Raw genomic sequence first — 21,024 nt, 5'->3', positions numbered from 1 at the left:
GCCCTGTAGTCAAAGCCCCACGGAGAGTTCTCAGACTCATATTCTGACTAGAATTATGAGTATGACAATGTCAGGCTACTCAGAGAGGGCCGAATATATTCTAAAAATAAATGTTTTAAAATTAATCTGTTCTAATTGTATTTTATTGATTAATAATTTGACAATCTAGAGACAATGTTTCTGAAATAAACCTTTCATTCCTGTATATTCCGTTTGTGTTGGAATGTGTAGAGAAAAAAAAAACTAAAATGAAAAAATCCCCTTTTGTCACCCTATCAGAATGTTGTTGCCTCCGTTGTTGGGAGGAAAATGCTATGCAGTTCTGTGATTGGTGGTACAGCTATGAATTTAGAGAGGGACGATTAATATGGGGAGAACTGCCACTCTTGGGAAACTTCCGGCTTCTGAACTGGTTGCAGTTCCACCCTAGTTCCATATGATGGTGCTAACGGTCCAGTGCAGAATTAATGAGATGGGTATGGCTGCAGCCTGCAGCCTCCCGTCTCATGCCCTCCCGTCTCATGCCCTCCCGTCTCATGCCCTCCCGTCTCATGCCCTCCCGTCTCATGCCCTCCCGTCTCATGCCCTCCCATTCACTGGACCTTTTCAGGGGCCCAGCAATTTCTATGGGCGGCCCTGTGTCTATGGTAGGTAGTCTCTAACTTCACTAACAAATCAGCATTCATTAGCAGAATGCTAGCGTGTTATGGGCAACAACGACTCACCCTGTAAGAAATCGAAAGGACATAAGTACTCGTTAATTCAACTTTCGACCTGAGATTTCTCAACGACAATCAGGCGAAAGAGCCAAATGTAGCCGTTTAGCTCCATAGACTCCCATTCATTTTGCACTCGACTGCGATCACTCCCAGTGGAACTGGTGGAACTGAAACAAAAATCGGTACAATGGGGTTTGTTATGTGCGCTGTTTACAAGGTTAACTTGTAATGAGAAGTTGGAGTTAATTGGCAAAGGAAGAACTTGATTTTGTGCAGAAAACCAAAGCTTTTGAGAGGCATTTCAAATGCAGCAATGCTGTGTGGGCGCTGTATCGGGGTTTAAGAGTCACGGGTTGCTATTGAAGCGTGAAGTGAGCACAATCAATCTCCAAAGAATGAGAATTTTGCTTTGAAAACAGATTACACAGCAATATTTTGTATTCTTTGTATATTTTTATTCCTTAAAATAGGTACGATAATTTCCTAAACCAACAGTGTTTTACATAATGAAGGTAGTTATTTTTCAGAGTTGAGACATTCAGAATATCTGGTGCTGCAGGTGTGTCAGTGACAGACTTTTAAAATGCACAAAATCAAAGTGTATATAAACTGCAAATTGTAACGTATGTTTTAGGACCAAAGTGATTCAATCTTCAGCTGAAACAAACACTGGCCTGATCTTTTATTGCCATGTATTCTTCCTTCAGTCATTAAACAGTCATTTTTTCCGGGTCTTTTTAAAATGAGTGACAGTGACACATAAAACAAGGTTTTGTGATTTCCTGTCTCTCATGTCCCCTGTAGCGATGTGGAAGTGGAGTCTCTCTGAGTCTTCATTCTCTGTGGGCAGGTCCCTTCCCACATCCTCCTGTTGCACTTCATCCTACTAACATGCAATGCAGTATTATCACATCAAGGATATCATTGTATAGATACTTCTATACAATCAAAATGACTTTAGGAGAAAAGTAGATTTTTATTAAATTACATGTGCTTTATGCATTTTATGACATTACCAAATTAAATGAAATATGAAAGGGAACTGCATTGCTGAGTGTTCAAACTCTGTAGTGCAAATACTTGTTCAGGTGATAAAGGTACTTCCACTTGAACACTTTGTAGGAAAATAGCTATTTGGAAGTTCAAAAAGTGAATGTTTGTGTTTATAATTTGACATCTCCCACATTGAGAGAAGCTACTGAAGTGCTACATCTAATATTTCATTCACAACCAAATCCCATCATAGATTTCTTAGGATTTATAAGTAATAATAGTTTTTCTTCTTCTTTTTGTTTGACATCTGTAATTCATACAAGATGTTCTTTAACATGAATGTGCATTTTGACTAACAATAACAATGGAAAACAATGTGATTTTGCTGATTTTGTTCATGAATATAATGTAGGCTACATTAGTTGACTTATTAGATTTTTGGACTTAGTTATAGGCACGACACCCCATCTATTCCTTGAGACTATTAATCTGCTAGTTTTCATTTTGTCATGTGTTTCAAACACTACACACATAAGAGAGTAAAACCAAGTGTAATATTAAAAAAAAACTGAAACGTTTGGACATGGATTGTACAGTACAGTATATTATATGCTACATTTGGTTCAAATAAGCAGTGCAAAAACTTAAATCCATCCATAAATGTACCGCCTTGTAGTCATGCCAACATCACACTAGCTTGTCAGTGGTGGGACTGAGAGATAACATGCAACAGAAAACACTCTCAAACATGCACGTTAGCTTATCTACCTGGACAAGCACGTATGCTGTCTGTGCTGCTGGCAGTGGAACACCCTAGGGTGCATGACTGCATGGACATGTGGAATAATGCACATGGTTTAAGGAAGATAACGACAGCATACTGCACCTCACATATTGCAATGCAACAGTCCAGGAAACCCTGAGTCATACTTCAGTTATACGAGTGGCAACACTTTACATTAGTTTGATCCCACAGTTGAATAGTAATTCTGTAATTACTTCGATGACAGCTTAAGAAAATTGCATTATAGAAATGTCTGTGTTACTGTTGAAAACTGTATTCTAGATATTTAATATTTCATTAAAATGTATCATAGAGATACAGTAGATTTGAATCCCAACGTTGTTGTTCTGAAAGTAATGACAGTGTCACTATGCAGCTAAGAGCCAGTGGTCCTGAAGCTCCCTGTCAGACCTACGGTCTGGGCGGCCCGGGGTCTGAGGCTGGTCGCAGACACATGTTGTTGTCGGGGGACAGGACTGAAGGTGAGCAGGTGTCCACTGGAAGAAGGATGGATTTCGAGTGTGGATGGGTTATGGTTGGTTGTTGCTGTTGTTGTGGTGGTAGTGGTATTGTGTGTCTTTGTACAAAGAGTGCTGTCAGGTTCTCCCCCAGGGCGGGAGCCACCTGGGACAAGACTGACAACGAGGCTCTGGGGTCTGGAAGAGTCCTCTCTAGACTGAGTTCAGGACCCTGAGGACAGACACACACAGACACACACACAGACACACACAGTCACATAAGCACACGTCTCTGTAATATGACCTCAGGTTTTGTCACGTGAGAGTACGCACAGGCTCTTCAGCTCCAAAAACCCGCGTGACAAAACAGACCCAGTGAATATTTAAAATCAGTCTGGCATGAACAAATAAGAACAGCAGGTTGTCAGATTTCCCTCATATTCCCACTGTCTCCAGGGCACCAAGACAGACCCCTACGTACCTGTGTGGATGCATGGCTGAAGAAATGGCTGGGCATCAGGGCAGCCATGGGCTGGATCCTCACCGAGGGCCTCAGGTAGTCTGGGCTGCCAGTCACTGTGCTGTAGGCTGGAGGACCCAGGGTGGACTGCCTCTGCAGCAGCTGCAGGATGGTCTGGATGTCTGTCGTCATCTGGGACTCCAGTCTGGAACCAGTGGACAGGAGATGGGGGGGGGGGGGGGGGTTGGAGAGTGAATGTTGCTGACTGGGTAAGGCATGGAAAAGGTTGTCAGGCTAAGAGAAGACAGTCTGTACAGCCACAGCAGCCTCGGTGTGGGCGCTGTGGTGGAGGGTTACGTTCACTAGGGGGAGCTTGGGTTGGTGTGGGGCTGTGGCGGAGGGTTACGTTCACTAGGGGGAGCTTGGGTTCTGCTTTGGCTTCCAGCCCTTGGCAGTAATACGGTCGACGCCAAATCACGAGGCTTGAGAGCACATTCTGTCAGCTGGTTTTTCCCTCGTAGGCCAGTGATGAAGCTGTCTTTGAGGGTGATAATGAATATGCAGTGGAGGTGTGATCAGTGCGTTTGGGAGGAATAATTCGCTTCCATTCATTCACATTCTTTATCGTCATAAAAGCTACATTTGGACTCTTATATTAGCCTCTATGTGCTCATGCTGAATAATTGTGGAATCGCTTATAGTCCCTATCAGAATATTGGACGCTCTTGGCTTCATGGCTAGCCAAATGCATACCGGTACTCTGTAAAACAGGGTGCATGCATGGCGTCTTCACTAATGAGAGACTCACAGCTTATAAAAAGGAGTCATAGACCTCCTATGTGCTAACAACAAACAGGAGAGAGATGTTTTCCTTGGCTCCACAGTAAGTCCAGCTAGTAATGATTTCAGTGGGCTCTTCCTGGCTGCTGGCAACCCATTAGGAGGCTCTTTGAAAGGCAGCGGCGTGCAGCAGAGCCAACCCTGTAGCATCTGCCGTCTGCTAAAAGCAGGGTCAGCAATAGTGCGCTGGATAATATGTGTCTTATTTGAGATGGGACCCAGAGATCCAGCAGCCCTGCCACTGAGCTGGCGCCTCTTCTTCGGTGATAATTCCTGCTAAAAATACCACCTGCTGCTCTCGTGTGCCTGTGTGCGTCTCTGGGAGGCCTGCAGGTGAGCTGTTATCTCCCCACTCAACCTGCCGGCCTGCCTCGGGAGGGGATGGGGATCGAATGTATTAAAGCGAGGCGCGCGTGCGTGCCAAGTAGCTCATTTGCATGTTGTGATGCACACCTCAGATCTAGCTGGGGACAGTGTTTCGCCAGTCTCCCTCTGGACCTGGAACAGGCCTGCCTGTCTCAGCCCTACCTGTCTCAGCCCTACCTGTCTCAGCCCTGCCTGTCTCAGCCCTGCCTGTCTCAGCCCTACCTGTCTCAGCCCTGCCTGTCTCAGCCCTACCTGTCTCAGCCCTGCATGTCTCAGCCCTGCCTGTCTCAGTCCTGCCTGTCTCAGCCCTGCCTCTCTCAGCCCTGCATGTCTCAGCCCTGCCTGTCTCAGCCCTACCTGTCTCAGCCCTACCTGTCTCAGCCCTACCTGTCTCAGTCCTGCCTGTCTCAGCCCTGCCTGTCTCAGCCCTGCCTGTCTCAGCCCTACCTGTCTCAGCCCTACCTCTCTCAGCCCTGCCTGTCTCAGCCCTACCTGTCTCAGTCCTGCCTGTCTCAGCCCTGCATGTCTCAGCCCTGCCTGTCTCAGCCCTACCTCTCTCAGCCCTGCCTGTCTCAGCCCTACCTGTCTCAGTCCTGCCTGTCTCAGCCCTACCTCTCTCAGCCCTGCCTGTCTCAGCCCTGCCTGTCTCAGCCCTGCCTGTCTCAGTCCTGCCTGTCTCAGTCCTGCCTGTCTCAGTCCTGCCTGTCTCAGTCCTGCCTGTCTCAGCCCTGCCTGTCTCAGTCCTACCTGTCTCAGTCCTGCCTGTCTCAGCCCTACCTATCTCAGCCCTGCCTGTCTCAGCCCTACCTGTCTCAGTCCTGCCTGTCTCAGTCCTGCCTGTCTCAGTCCTGCCTGTCTCAGCCCTGCCTCTCTCAGTCCTGCCTGTCTCAGCCCTGCCTCTCTCAGCCCTACCTGTCTCAGCCCTGCCTGTCTCAGCCCTACCTGTCTCAGCCCTGCCTGTCTCAGCCCTGCCTGTCTCAGTCCTGCCTGTCTCAGCCCTACCTGTCTCAGCCCTGCCTGTCTCAGCCCTACCTCTCTCAGCCCTGCCTGTCTCAGTCCTGCCTGTCTCAGCCCTACCTGTCTCAGCCCTGCCTGTCTCAGTCCTGCCTGTCTCAGTCCTGCCTGTCTCAGTCCTGCCTGTCTCAGCCCTGCCTGTCTCAGCCCTGCCTCTCTCAGCCCTGCCTCTCTCAGCCCTGCCTCTCTCAGCCCTGCCTCTCTCAGCCCTGCCTCTCTCAGCCCTACCTGTCTGTTTGGGGATTCATTGATGTATTGGTGCGATAGGGAGGATTTAGCTTTCGGCACACGCCAACATGCACACAGGAACACACACACACAGAGCAGGACTAGAACTGGAATGGCTGTCTGTGGCAGTAAAGGAGAGGCCTCAATAGAGAAATTATAAGAAAACTAATTAGCTGAAAGATTTTTCAGCCATTCATCATTGTTGTTCTCTGCATTATACAGCCTGCTACAGTGCTCAGATTGGGGTGAAAATACTCCACCTGTTCAGGTGTTCCTGCAGCTGATCCAGACGTTGCTCCACCTCGCCATACGTGATCTCACTCGCAGAGTCGTCCTCTCCTTGCTCTCCTTGCGATTGTGCTGACTCATCCAGGTAGTCTGTGGGCTTTTCACAAGCCCATTTATCATCACACAGATCTGGTGAGCGAGGCACAAACACGCATACCTTACACGTCACATGTGGGTCATCCCGCTGGAATAACTGAACCAACTAACTGCTGAATATAGCATGCTATTAATCTTCCGCAGGAAGCTGTGTCGTGGCTTTGCTTGTAATTTATTAGCCTGCGTGTTGCAGGAGACCTGTTAGTACGACAGCATTTCCGCGCCGCTGAAAGCAGCTATCTGTGCTTACTCATTGTTATCTTTGGTGGGCACCTGCTGGGTCGAGCTATCCACTCTGTCCCTCTGGTGCCTCAGAGATGTTGCTTTTGTGTTTTGCCACAGACAGTAATGGCTCCTCCTGTCTTTGATGACATTATCAGCATAGCAGCCTCCTCAGTGGCATTCAGAAAGGCTTGTTAACCTGGGTGTCGTTGCACCAGACCTTTCCCTCCCTCACTGTTGTGTACACAAGATAACACAGAAAGCTTCTCCATACTGGGTCTTGATACTATTCGAGTCATACGTAACTGACACCCTCCCCCCCAGACCACCCTACTATGCTGTACCTCGATAAACAGCTGTTTTCAAGCGAAGCTTTCTTCTAAATCTGTAAATCGGTCGGTTTCCAGAACACTGAACCAAGTGAAGATTTGGCGTGACTAATCCTAAAATACCGTGAAGCGTGCGGTTTTCTTCAACAAAAGAGGTCAAGGTGAGGAGCATGGAGACCTGACGTTGTTGTTGTCTGAGCGCACAGCTTTAAGGTAAGAATGGCCATGGCTGAAAGGGAACTAGGACACAGTATGCCTGCACATCGCAAGAGCCATGTCGGAGGCAAAAGCAGATTTTCCTAAAGCCTCGAAAAAAGGATCGAGTATGACTAAGCCTTTGAAAGAACAGGCTCCACTGAGATTTTCCTTAGTGCTTATTCCATGGCAGGGATGTGAGGACCACAGACACCGGGTGTGGAGCATTAGGCAGGGACTTAACACCGGAGAAGATTTGATTGATATGCTATTTTGGAGTTTGTTTTGCTCCTGCGCAGAAGCAGAGTGTCTGCGGGAGGTTCTGATGCCCTGCTTTGCACACTTGACCTACTGTTCCATGATGCTGGAGTAATTGGATGATGTTTCCTGTGATCCTCTTAAAGGAGTTGTTTATTAGTGTGGCTTTTTCATTTCTTTGCGTTGCCATGAATTCAGTTCTGGAGAGGCGGAGGGGACGGCCAGTCCTGACCTAAAGCCTGCTGGGTGAATGACTCTCCACCCCATCTGAAATGCAGATGAGGCTAGGATGATCGTACCCTACAGGATGCATGACCATGGATGTTCTTTTTGATCTCACTGACTTAATGTACTGTGGCCACCTTCTAATGAGGCCACCGTCTAATGAGTTCACCGTCTTAACATGTTCCCTGCATGTTTGCTTCCGCCTCCTGCAATCTGACACACAACACTGAGGTACCTTCAAACAAGGGGCTCTTGTCCATGTTGTCTCTGGGCAGGGGCTCTCCTCCTGTGTGGTGTGCGTCCGGCCCCTGAGTGGCTGCCTCCACAGACGAGCAACCCTTCCCCCCTCTTCCCAGAGACCACAGCTCCTCCTTCTCCAAGTCTTTCATGTTGTCCGAATCCCTCTTCAGGCCCGAGAACGCATCCCTCTGCCTCGCCGAGTCCTGCTCCACTTCCTTGATGCTTCCCCCTGTGGAACAGTAATGAAGCAGAGTTAGAGAAACACACCGTTCTCTGGCCCCGAGAGGTGGGCTCGTCCTCAGAGAGCTGCTCACAGGGGAAAAACAAGGAACCGCCTTGTGTCTTCAGAGTTCAGGAGAGGAGGATGTGATGCTGCTGCCTCTCTTTGCAAGTTTACCTTTCGACGGATGTGGAGTGAAGGAGATACGCCTCCTTCTTTTGTTCTCCTCTCCCTCTGAGTCACTGCCGTGAGAATACATGGGCTGTGGAAAGAGGGTATCACATTATTAAAAAGAATACCCTTGAAAGATTACCACTGCATTTTAGAAGAACTGTTGAAGAACTGTTCTGAAAGGATCCTACTGCAATTGATTTATGTAGTACTTTATCCAACGATCCATGTTCCATTTAGAAACCACACAAATCGCACCAAATACTTGTGGTACTGTGCCACCTGAGCCCTCATAAAAACGAAACATAAGTAACATTCTGAGAAAAACAATAAATCTGATCTTTATCTTTCTGTGTATTTGACATCAATCTGATGTGTGTACAGTATAGATGCACCACCTCTACTTTCACGTTGTCGTCTCTGAGGTTGAAGGTCAGCTCAAGGTTAGTCAGGAAGAGGTCAGCGAACTCAGGGTACATGTCCAGCACCTCCAGGATCTCCTCTCTCTGGATGGTGTGCAGGTCGCAGTAGCTCAGCGCTCGCACGTCCGCATTGGACTTCCCCGGCTTGGCGTACAGGTGGATCATCTCTCCAAAGATGTCGTTCTTCCCTGGGAGAGACGCATGAGATGTGCAGTAGGGGTGATATGAGATTTGTTATTTGACGTACAAGAGATTTTACACATGATTAAGACATTTTAAAGCTTGCTGAATGGATGGATGCTGTGTTTGTGCAACCCGAACGGTCACATCATTTGGTGAGGCTTTTTCTTTAAGGTGCAAAGTAGCTGTTGTATTCACAAACAGTGTAAGTGGAGTTAGGACCGTGTTACATTAGAAGGTACAGTATGATAGAAGCTTTCTTAATTCCCCAGGTGCTACTCAAAGTAGTTCTCTAAGGATCTCAGGAGATTATGTGGATTTGGTTGACGGAGTGAACTGGTCGGCTTTTCCAGTACGAGAAGAAAGACAAACCTGTCAGAGTTTTCCTTTGAGGATTATGAACATCTGGTTCTCCTGCCTGTGGAAGCTGTATGTTCTCTGCTCTTCTGTTCCAGTGGTCTTGGTTTCAGATCTTCTGATCCATAATTAAAACAAAGCAACGCCCACTGCCAACTCAAACCAACTTTGATGCAGGGACAGGAGGATTTGAGAATGACTCTTTTTCTTTATTAACCTCACTTCAGACGGAATACATGCATTGTGATTTTTTTTTCTCAAACAATGAGGTCATTATCAATTACTTTATGGTAATTAGGGATATCATTTATGGCAGCAGGTGGATAATGAAGTAGTTGTGCCACGTTATGACCCAAAGGGGACGGTAGCACAAAGGGCACGTTGAAAGGGCCTGTCGCGGGTGCAGGGTGTGACTAAGTGTCAGTGCTGCAAGCAGAGTGTGCTGCAAGCAGAGCGTGCTGCAAGCACACCACCAAGGAAACGCATAAAGCACAGACCCTACCCTGAGAGGCATAAAGCACAGACCCTACCCTGACAGGCATGCAGCACAGACCCTACGCTAACAGGCATGCAGCACAGACCCTACGCTGACAGGCATTCAGCACAGACCCTACGCTAACAGGCATGCAGCACAGACCCTACGCTGACAGGCATTCAGCACAGACCCTACGCTAACAGGCATGCAGCACAGACCCTACGCTAACAGGCATGCAGCACAGACCCTACGCTGACAGGCATGCAGCACAGACCCTACGCTAACAGGCATGCAGCACAGACCCTACGCTAACAGGCATGCAGCACAGACCCTACCCTGAGAGGCATGCAGCACAGACCCTACCCTGAGAGGCATGCAGCACAGACCCTACCCTGAGAGGCATGCAGCACAGACCCTACCCTGAGAGGCATGCAGCACAGACCCTACCCTGAGAGGCATGCAGCACAGACCCTACCCTGAGAGGCATGCAGCACAGACCCTACCCTGAGAGGCATGCAGCACAGACCCTACCCTGAGAGGCAGGCCTGCCATCGGGTCTCATTTCAAGGATTCACACCGAAGTCAACACTGAGTCAGAGCTTGCTGGTCCTCAGAAACATGGTCTGCATGGAACAAGATCGTCTGGAGGCTGTGCTGCTGCTGTACAGTGCTGCTGCTGTACAGTGCTGCTGTACTGGGCTTGGGCAGGATGCAGGGTCCTGCGAGACCTCCTCACATCTTCTGTGAAATGTATTAATGGGTTCTTCTGCAAGGCTCCTGCTTGTGCAGAGCTCAGACCCTAATATGTCACGCGTGGCTCCGGTGAGCTTTCATTTCATGAAAAATAGTCTGCTTAATCCTGGCATGGCCTGTTACACCTGTAAGAGATTCACAGGTGGGACGTTTTGTGGGAGAAGTTTTTTCTTCTTCTTGTTTTCCACTGTTACAGTCTGTTGCACCGTAGCTGAGAGCCATTATTAATGTTTGGCATTGATATTAGACGCAATAGGAAGATGAACAGCAGCATTTTCCTCTCCCCTCACATGCTGTACCTTTCTCTCCTGCTGTTTCAGCCTTGGCAGAAAAGCGTTCCGCAGCGCTGTGCACACGAGAGCTATGTCACTGTGCTCTTTGAAGTTGCCAGACAGACTCATACGGAGCCGCATAATAGAAGTGTCAGGGTTTCTATCTCACAGTAATATAAACACTACTTAGGTATTAAACAAGACAGCACATCATGGTTTGAGACTTACCAAGCTGTCCTTGTCAAAATGTAAGAAATTTATGGACTAGCGCAGTTCAGAATACACCGCTGAAGAACTTGTTAAGTTCTTGTCAGTCTGAAGAGAAGACATAGAGTTGTTACAGACGATGTGGACAAGTGATCTCCACAGGGGGGAGGGATGTGGGACCAGATCAAAAGACCATGCTTTCCTTTTGGGCTTCCCTCTGCGGGAGCTGAACTAACTACCTCAGCCTGTGACAGCTAACCTGTCTGCACACAGCCAAGCACCTGGGAATCCGACACTGGAGATAAAGTACCATGAATCATTCATTCACGTTATCCGTCCAACGACGCTTCGAAAAGATACAGATTTAATTAAATGTCTAACCATGTATGTATAAACAAAGAGGATAGGAAATTAAATATTAACGACAGCATCAGTGTAAGTGCTCCCCTAACCCTTGTTATAAAAACGTCTGAGTAGGATCTGTGTATTGCCAAGACCAGTGACCAGGTGTTTGTTACTGAGCTGACAGGAAATGTTTGTTAAATTATGCCTCATAAAATGATGGTCTTATAAGCAAGCGATGAGCGATCATTGAATAGTGAAGATGTTTTTCCAGAGTCTCACTGGAGTCGATAGTTCTCTGTGTCCACGTGACCATCCATACCGTGGAACACCAAGAGAACATACAGAGAACATACAGAGAACATACAGAGAACATACAATCTCTCCAGGTCACGCCCACCCAGGGGTGCTTACCTAAGATGGCCACCACGATGTCGTCCTTCAGGATCTCGATGGAGCCGCGCGACAGGAAGTAGAGGGCAGTGAGCACGTCCCCGCTGTGGACCAGGGTGTCCCCGGGGGGGGCATGGGTGGTTTGGAAGCGCATGGCCAGCGCCCGCAGACAGCCCTTGGTGGCCCCCTGGAAGGCCCTGCAGTCCTCCAGCAGGTTCTTGTTCAGGTGGAGGCAGATGTCAGCCTGGAGACACTCTGGGAAGCCTTTTAGAACCTGCAGCGTGGACAAGCACAGGAATCACAACACAGGAAGTGGAGAGGTTGGGGTGATGGAGGATGCCCTGTGCTGCTTTTACACTAGAGTAAGAACCAGGGTGTACTTTACCTCTACAAGACTTCAGGAACAGAATCTACTTACCTCTTCAAACAAAAACACCTCAATTCAACTCATACAATAGAGATAAACATTATATTTTAATCTGTGTAAAAAAAACAAAAACAGATATAGTACAGTTAAATACTGTCCATGCCTGTCTAAGGTTTACTACTCAAAGTGTGCTCGTGTGCAAACTGGTGCCACCCCATGCACGCCTGTGAGTCACGTATGCTCATGCCCTTAAGCTACAAGCACTCTTTTTAACGAAAAGCTGGCATGCAATTTGCAGGTCAACATTGGCACACGGCAAACAGGAAATGACATGAAAGCTTAAGCACTTTGCCCATTATTATATGTACATCAATGTCACAGGATGACACACGCAGTACGAAAACACACTAAACATGAAGGAAACGTGGAGGGTGCAAGAAATAGAGGAGGTTGGAGTGGGGTTGGGGTTGAAACAACTTGGACCAACATTAACAATCATCTTTTTGACCAGATCTTAAAATCCCAAACTGCGAAGAAAAAGTCCAACAGATACAAATAATGTCAAAATTAATATGTACCTCCTGATCTTACCGAGGATGTGATGTTGTAACCCACCAGAGAAGCAGAAGGGAGAGAGAAGGTTTGTGAGTACAGTGCGTTCTTTTGACGTTCCACATGCCGCTTCACCGTACCACGTCAGATCAATCGTAGAACTTCTTGATTGACGTACAATATACACTACACAGTCTCACTCTTTAGACTCAAAGCTCAAAAGGAGGTTGATGGTTGCTGTTGCCCTCTGCTCACCGTGTTCATGTCGATGCCGTTGGTGTACGTCCAGGAGTGCTGGAAGTACTCCTCCAGCCGCTGGCGGAGGGGGTTGGGGATCTGGTGGAAGCGGATGAACTCTCGCACCCGCAGCATCTGGGTGTGGTAGCGCGCCGTGCCCGAGTACAGGCGCTGGATGATGGCCGACACGTTCCCGAAGATGCTGGCGTACATGAGGGCTGGCGGAGGAGAGATGCAGTGATGGTCTTATTGAATGTGCTTCATACTGACATGTATTGTGTTCTAAAACCAGATGGCCCAGAGTCACACTGACCATAAAGGTAAAGTTATTGCGCATCTTTGGACCCCAGGTATTTTCAAACGCACCAGTGTCAGAAAGTAGGCGTTGTTAAACACTCAAAACACGTGAAAAGACTCACAGCCAATCAGCATGACGCAGATGGAGAAGATCTTCTCAGAGTTGGTGTTGGGGGAGACGTTCCCGAAGCCCACGCTGGTCAGGCTGCTGAAGGTGAAGTACAGAGCCGTCACGTACTTGTCCTTGATGGATGGACCGGAGTTGGGGTCGCTGTAGTTGTATCGCTTCCCGATGGACACGCCCAGGTTGTCCAGCCAGCCAATCTTGTGCTCCAGGTACGGCTTCTCCACGTTCCCGATGGCGTACCAGATGCAGGCCAGCCAATGGGCGATGAGGGCGAAGATGCACATGAGCAACATGAGGACTGCAGCACCGTACTCAGAGTAGCGGTCCAGCTTCCTGGCCACGCGGACCAATCGCAGCAGCCTGGCAGTCTTCAGCAGGCCAATCAGAGTTGTGGTCTGAAGATACAAGATGTGGGAGTCACATGATATTAAGCTGCTGCTGGCTGTTCAGCTTTAGGACAACTGTAACCATAGGAACAATGTCAGACACTGAGAAGACAATAGCGAGTTACCTTCGGTACAAAATATGATTCCTTCTGAGTATCTCGAAGACGGTGGATCCTTTCTACAATATTATGCCCACGCTACATAGAAATCTAGGCTCAGCTATGTAAACCAACATTTTTTTTCTCTCGCAGTTCCTTCCTAATTAACTTCACCTTTCAAAAAAAAAAAAAAGTACAAACTTCCCTTAATCAACAACAGTAATGAGTTTTCTGCACTGTCCGTTTAAACTGCATAATTCAAAGACTCTTGATGCCGGTTTAACTCTCCACGGCTTTGTGTTTTAGGCCAAATTAACACGCGTCTACAGGAACAAGCAGCCAGCAGATCCATCCTCCTTTACTGAAGTCTGAAGTCTGAAGCTAACCCCTCTCCCCAGGCCCTGAGAGCCTCACTTTGCTTTGTCTCGTCAGCAAGGGCTGGAACAGAAACACTTACAACTGTCCCCGTTAGGGAGATCATTTGTTTGCCTGACAATTAAGAGCATAGAGCAGGGAAGAGAGGTTAGTCACCGCTGTTTGTTGCTCCGAGTGCATTCTCACGGTTGAATGTGACATTGATTCTAATGTATGGATCTGGCTGTGTGTGGCAGAGAGGACGCTGGCTGGCGTGCGGCGTGCGGACGCTCCCGCTGCAGCGAGGAAGACGCAGAGGAACAGAGACAGCCGATCAGCCCCTCAGTCTGGATGTGTTATCCTCTACTCAGCTCCGCCTCATGTTTACCTCAGACCTCCTCTGAGGGAATATACCGTGCTGTACTTCAAGTCCCCGTTGAAACAGTCACAAGCTCGTAGTCCTAGAGATCCTGGAGCGTCACAATGAGGGCTTCCTACTAGGCTCTATAATTAGAAGGTTCCAGTGTTTCTGCTCTGTCTAATCCAGGGGTGTCGAGCTCCGGTCCTCGAGGGCCGCTGTCCTGCATGTTTTAGATGTTTCCCTGATCCAGCTCACCTGATTCAAATGAATGGTCGTTATAACAACCCTTTTAATTGAATCAGGTGTGTTGGAGCAGGGAAACATCTAAAACATGCAGGACAGCGGCCCTCGAGGACCGGAGTTCGACACCCCTAATCACTCCGATGAGGTTAGTACCACGACAGAGCACTGTACTGTGGTTCACTGTTCCCCTAAGTAAAAGCGCCATGATGAATCCAATAATAAGGAACAAAATGAGGCTCAACAGGGGTGCTGTTGAGAAGTAGCATGAGGCTGGAACTGCTTGAACCCGCCAGCTGAAGAAGACCATGAAAGCAGCAACACATTGATTTTAAGGTTTTGCATACTTGATTAAATGGTTACCTGGAGCACTTGAAGACTAAAGCCCTCCTAATAAGCCTCAAAGCCTGTAAATTAAATGAAGTCCATAGAACAGCATCTACCAATGGCTTACTAACTCTGCACTTTTGTGGGGAAAAAACTGAATGAATTCAGGAGTCACTGCAAACAGTGGCTATGCATTAGCTGGGATACTGCACAGTACATTACACGGAGAGGCTGAGCATAACATTTAGATTTGGTCTGCAGCCTTTTATTTTCTGTTTGTGAAATTACGATGATGTCATCCCTGGCCTTCTCGTAGATTGCTGTCAATCCTCTTTCTGACTGTGTTGCTGTAGCAGTGGACTAGGTGATAATGTGTTCTGATCAGAAGCTTGCTCTGGTGTTGCGGTGGACTAGGTGATAATGTGTTCTGATCAGAAGCTTGCTCTGGTGTTGCAGTGGACTAGGTGATAATGTGTTCTGATCAGAAGCTTGCTCTGGTGTTGCTGTAGCAGTGGACTAGGTGATAACGTGTTCTGATCAGAAGCTTGCTCTGGTGTTGCAGTGTGCCAACAGGACATGATGAAGCAGTGAACAGGCTTCACTGCCTGAAGAGGCTTTCCCACCCAAACAAACAAGCCTACAAGCCTCCGTGCCTGCTTGCCAGAGGCCCTTTCACATCGGCACGGATAAGCTGTTCACACAGACCCCTTGGCTGGCTCTCCTCATATAAATGCATCATTGATTGCCATTTGGTAAGCCATTAATCCACGTAAATGGATTCTAGAATGGCGACCATTCAAAAAAAAAAAGGAAAAAATGATGCACACAAAAACACACACAACAACATGCAATTTAATACAGTAATCCGTTCAGAGCCGAGACAAAAAGATTCAGGGTTTAAGCAATACCCCACGGCTAGAAGTCTGGGCTTAGTACAGAGTGGAGGCTAGATTGCAGTGATATGCCAGAATGATCCCAGTGAGGAACACGTGTTAAACACACATGCGTTGGAAACTGACCTCATCTGACCCGGAGCCGAAGATCAGCAGGTCGAAGGGGATGGCGGCCACCATGTCGATGAGGAACCAGCCCTTGAAGTAGTGGATGGCGATCTTGGCAGGGTGGCTGACCACTTCCTCGTTCACGTTGACGTAGGTGGTCCTGAAGTTGATGAGGATGTCGATGATGAACATGATGTCCACCATGAGGTCCACCACGTTGAGCGGGGAGCAGGAGTAGCCGCACTCGCGCCGTTTATGCTCCTCGCGGTCGTTGAGGAGGAAGGCGGCGGAGTAGGGCGTCAGGATGGCGGTGTAGATGACCAGCAGCAGGATGAGCCAGTCCCACACAGCCTTGAAGGGGCTGTAGTGGAGGATGGTGAAGCGGTCCATGCGTGGGGTCTGGAGCTTGTACTCTGGTAGGACATCAGCTCCCAGAGACAACACCTGCGGGAGGGAGAGGAGGAGGGAGAGGAGGAGGAGGAGGAGGAGGAAGAGGAGGAGGGAGAGGAGGAGGGAGAGGAGGAGGGGGAGGAGGAGGAGGAGGAGGAGGGAGAGGAGGAGGGGGAGGAGGAGGAGGAGGAGGGAGAGGAGGAGGGAGAGGAGGAGGGAGAGGAGGAGGGAGAGGGAGAGGAGGAGGAGGAGGGAGAGGAGGAGGGAGAGGGAGAGGAGGAGGAGGGAGAGGAGGAGGGAGAGGAGGAGGGAGAGGAGGAGGAGCAGGGAGAAGAGGAGGGAGTGGAAGAAGAGGAGGAGGGAGAGGAGGAGGGAGAGGAGGAGGAGGGAGAGGAGGAGGGAGAGGAGGAGGAGGGAGAGGAGGAGGGAGAGGAGGAGGGAGAGGATGAGGAGCAGGGAGAGGAGGAGGGAGAGGAGGAGGAGGGAGAGGAGGAGGGAGAGGAGGAGGGGGGAGAGGAGGAGGGAGAGGATGAGGAGCAGGGAGAAGAGGAGGGAGAGGAGGAAGAAGAGGAGGAGGGAGAGGAGGAGGAAGAGGAGGAGGAGGAAGGAGAGGACGAGGAGGGAGAGGAGGAGGAGGGAGAGGAGGAGAAGGAGGGTGTTGAGTTTGCTAGGTGTTGATCAGTCTCTACATTACATTCATCTTTTTTTCTGGAGTGAATATTTTTGAGTTAGGACCATGAAAGAAAATTCTAGCTTTCCAAAGCACTTTCAGTCTCAAGGTACCATAGCCATGTACCATTTGAAGTTAAAATTGCGTTTACCACCCTTTATCATTGACACTTCCAGTACTCCTAGTGTAAATAAAGAAACTGGAGTTTTATCCAAGACTGCTCCAGTTCCACTTAACTCAGCGGCCAGTAGCTGGCAGGCCAATCCAGGTGAAGGACCCTGCTCAACGACTTGACAGAAGACATGATTTAGCAAACCTGCGAGTAAGTGCTTTGCAGTCAATCTCTATTAGGACTACTCTTGTCCCCATACCTGACAGGATAGAAGATTGCTTCTGACCATGCATATGAATAATCGGACCTACCATAACAGACTGTTCCACTGGAACGTCTAAAAACAGTACACTCCCCACATGACTGCACATTCTTAGTTCTGCATTCCACTCAGTGGCATTGTTAAACCCCATACAGTGTAGAACGAATTATATTATAACAAGTTATAAGAATATATAAGTTACACATGGAATGTATGTTGTACGTTAGAAAAGGCACATTTATCTAAGCTCAGCATAGATGTAAATTTGTTCCGTGTACTTATGTTATGCCAGGTGCTTGCGTTGTCTTGTCTTAAGAATTTCAGTGCCCAGTCTAACCTTGTGTTGTTCTGTGCACTTGACAAATAAAAGACTTGAACTTGAACATTTTGTATGTGAAATGTAAAATAAACATGAAATCATGTAAAATATTTTCACCACTAAACCCATTTATGTAATATAAATATGCATATGCAATATAGAATTATATGCATATGAAATGTATAATATGCATATGGAATTTATAATATGGATATGGAATATATAATATGCATATGGAATTTAGAATATGCATATGGGTTGTGGTAAATACGCATCTTGCCTGAGTCATATACCCATTGTATTTTCTCCTTAACTGGCCTCTAAGTAAGTAGCTAATTACAATGAAGGTTGCGGCGTAACACTTAGCTAGCAATTTCTTCATCTCTGTCTTAATAAACTCTGACAGTGGCCAAAGACAAGCCTCAGTCCTGCCGGTGAATGATGCAGGTGAAAGAGAGGGCAAAAGGGGTTTGGTTTAAGCTGCTTCAGCACTGTTCTGCAGATAAATACAGGATTCCAGCGGTCGTGCACACAGGTCTGTCTGGTGTCGTGGCTTGGCCCAGGTCTGTCTGGTGTCGTGGCTTGGCCCTGGTCTGTCTGGTGTCGTGGCTTGGCCCAGGTCTGTCTGGTGTCTTGGCTTGGCCCAGGTCTGTCTGGTGTCGTGGCTTGGCCCAGGTCTGTCTGGTGTCGTGGCTTGGCCCAGGTCTGTCTGGTGTCTTGGCTTGGCCCTGGTCTGTCTGGTGTCGTGGCTTGGCCCAGGTCTGTCTGGTGTCGTGGCTTGGCCCTGGAAAAGGGAAGTCATCCGGGGGGGAAATGGACTGGAATTGGACGATGACCATTCTGCGTTCTTATCTGAGAGATACTTGTGTCCTTTACTGTGTTTTGAGTGTTATCATGAGTCAGACTCAGGCAGGAACAGAACCAGCAGAGACCAGAAGATCCTAAAGGTTGCTACACATCTCCAGCTCCCAGACTGACAAAACAACTCAATTGTAGCTCAAATTCAACTCAAATTCACAAAGTATTTTGGGGTTATGAACATGCCTTTTCAAACTATCGACGGACAATTCCACAACGGTTGCAATCAAAACATTTTTTTTTAAAGTTTTCCTCACCTGTGTGACTTTGTCAGTGACGTTGTGAGTCCTGTCTTTGACCTTTGGAGCGATGATGGTTTTCTCAGATGCAGGAGGCGAGTGGGCCTTCCTCTCGTTCCCCTCTGAGAAGTTGAGGGCGATGAGAGGGATCTTGTTGATGGTGCTGTATTTGTTGATGTGGGAGTCGGAGGTGGAGCCCAGCAGACTGGACTTCAGGTGGTTGAATGGACCTGGAGTGATGGCGGACACATGCAGAGCAGGCTTCTGTTAGAGAGGCAGATCCAGGTGGCTCACCTCAGAGCACCTACCATGTAGGCTGTGACCTTGCTGCAGCGACCGGGTTGGATTCCAGCTCTGGACATGTGCTGCTTGATCTCAACTTGAATCTCTCCCCTGCTTTTCCTGTCCCTCCCCTACTGTCAGACAGACAACAACCTGTCTCACTATCACAATACCTACTGTCAGACAGACTATAACCTGTCTCACTATCACAATACCTACTGTCAGACAGACTATAACCTGTCTCACTATCACAATACCTACTGTCAGACAGACAACAACCTGTCTCACTATCACAATACCTACTGTCAGACAGACAACAACCTGTCTCACTATCACAATACCTACTGTCAGACAGACAACAACCTGTCTCACTATCACAATACCTACTGTCAGACAGACTATAACCTGTCTCACTATCACAATACCTTCTGTCAGACAGACTATAACCTGTCTCACTATCACAATACCTACTGTCAGACAGACTATAACCTGTCTCACTATCACAATACCTACTGTCAGACAGACTATAACCTGTCTCACTATCACAATACCTACTGTCAGACAGACAACAACCTGTCTCACTATCACAATACCTACTGTCAGACAGACAACAACCTGTCTCACTATCACAATACCTACTGTCAGACAGACTATAACCTGTCTCACTATCACATTACCTACTGTCAGACAGACAACAACCTGTCTCACTATCACAATACCTACTGTCAGACAGACAACAACCTGTCTCACTATCACAATACCTACTGTCAGACAGACTATAACCTGTCTCACTATCACAATACCTACTGTCAGACAGACTATAACCTGTCTCACTATCACAATACCTACTGTCAGACAGACAACAACCTGTCTCACTATCACAATACCTACTGTCAGACAGACAACAACCTGTCTCACTATCACAATACCTACTGTCAGACAGACAACAACCTGTCTCACTATCACAATACCTACTGTCAGACAGACTATAACCTGTCTCACTATCACAATACCTTCTGTCAGACAGACTATAACCTGTCTCACTATCACAATACCTACTGTCAGACAGACTATAACCTGTCTCACTATCACAATACCTACTGTCAGACAGACTATAACCTGTCTCACTATCACAATACCTACTGTCAGACAGACAACAACCTGTCTCACTATCACAATACCTACTGTCAGACAGACAACAACCTGTCTCACTATCACAATACCTACTGTCAGACAGACTATAACCTGTCTCACTATCACATTACCTACTGTCAGACAGACAACAACCTGTCTCACTATCACAATACCTACTGTCAGACAGACAACAACCTGTCTCACTATCACAAGAAAGCACAAATGCCAAAAACAAGATCTAAAAAAAGACCGATTCGCCTTGAACATGGAAAGCAAAAATAAGATGTTGTCGTTGGTTCAGAACCATCTGCTAAAGCAGGAACCATTCATGACTAAATCTTTAATGTACTCATTTAGTAGATTATCCAAAGGAATAAATAGAGGGAGATTTGAGCCTGGGACGTCTTGCTGTGTAGTTAATTGCTTTACCACTGAGCTAAACCCAGAACTAGAAACTACAGAAGTGGCTAAACATTTCCCAGCATGTTAAGTGACTTAAATAGCATTTTCAGCTATTATTGTGTTTGTTGATATCGTTCTGGCATGGTCTATACTTGGTCCAGTGTTCATTTCCAGACACCACTGTAGTCGCTAAGCACAGACCCTGCACACAATACAAAGCAGACCCCAGGGGGATACACTGGTCACTGTATTTCAGAATGCAGCTGATGGGAGCTCTGTAGCACTGAGTCAAGTCATCGTGCACCTTCTGAGGATCACTGGCTATCTGAAATCAGGGAGAGACATGGGGTAGAAAGGAACACAGCCTTGCTTTTGTTCCATGGCAGGAGGCCTTGACGACGTGTGGTCATTCATGCAGGTTTATCTTTAAGAACAGCAGTCCGTGCAGGGAGCAAGCAGACAATCAGAGTCGTTCAGGAACGCTGAACATACGGGCATGACA

General features: G+C 47.7%; 1 protein-coding gene across 1 annotated transcript in view; it reads right to left on the bottom strand.

The window, feature by feature from the left end:
• Positions 1-1,198: 1,198 nt before the first annotated feature.
• The window catches only part of LOC124484925 (potassium voltage-gated channel subfamily H member 7-like), a 37,037-nt gene continuing 17,211 nt past the window's right edge, over positions 1,199-21,024 (bottom strand). Inside the window, exons 5-15 of the mRNA XM_047046049.1 lie at positions 18,723-18,934; positions 15,873-16,298; positions 13,083-13,482; positions 12,681-12,881; positions 11,529-11,783; positions 8,505-8,716; positions 8,113-8,197; positions 7,711-7,944; positions 6,123-6,279; positions 3,436-3,619; positions 1,199-3,186 (exon numbers count right to left, since the gene is read on the bottom strand). Coding sequence (XP_046902005.1) covers positions 2,908-3,186; positions 3,436-3,619; positions 6,123-6,279; positions 7,711-7,944; positions 8,113-8,197; positions 8,505-8,716; positions 11,529-11,783; positions 12,681-12,881; positions 13,083-13,482; positions 15,873-16,298; positions 18,723-18,934 — 2,645 coding nt within the window. The 3' untranslated portion in view covers positions 1,199-2,907. The remainder of the gene's footprint in view (positions 3,187-3,435; positions 3,620-6,122; positions 6,280-7,710; positions 7,945-8,112; positions 8,198-8,504; positions 8,717-11,528; positions 11,784-12,680; positions 12,882-13,082; positions 13,483-15,872; positions 16,299-18,722; positions 18,935-21,024) is intronic.

This window comes from Hypomesus transpacificus, chromosome 23 (genome assembly GCF_021917145.1).
Source record: "Hypomesus transpacificus isolate Combined female chromosome 23, fHypTra1, whole genome shotgun sequence".
Classification (NCBI taxonomy): Eukaryota; Metazoa; Chordata; class Actinopteri; order Osmeriformes; family Osmeridae; genus Hypomesus; species Hypomesus transpacificus.
The sequence above is the reverse complement of the archived record's forward strand: the minus strand, read 5'-3'. Positions and strand labels throughout refer to the sequence as shown.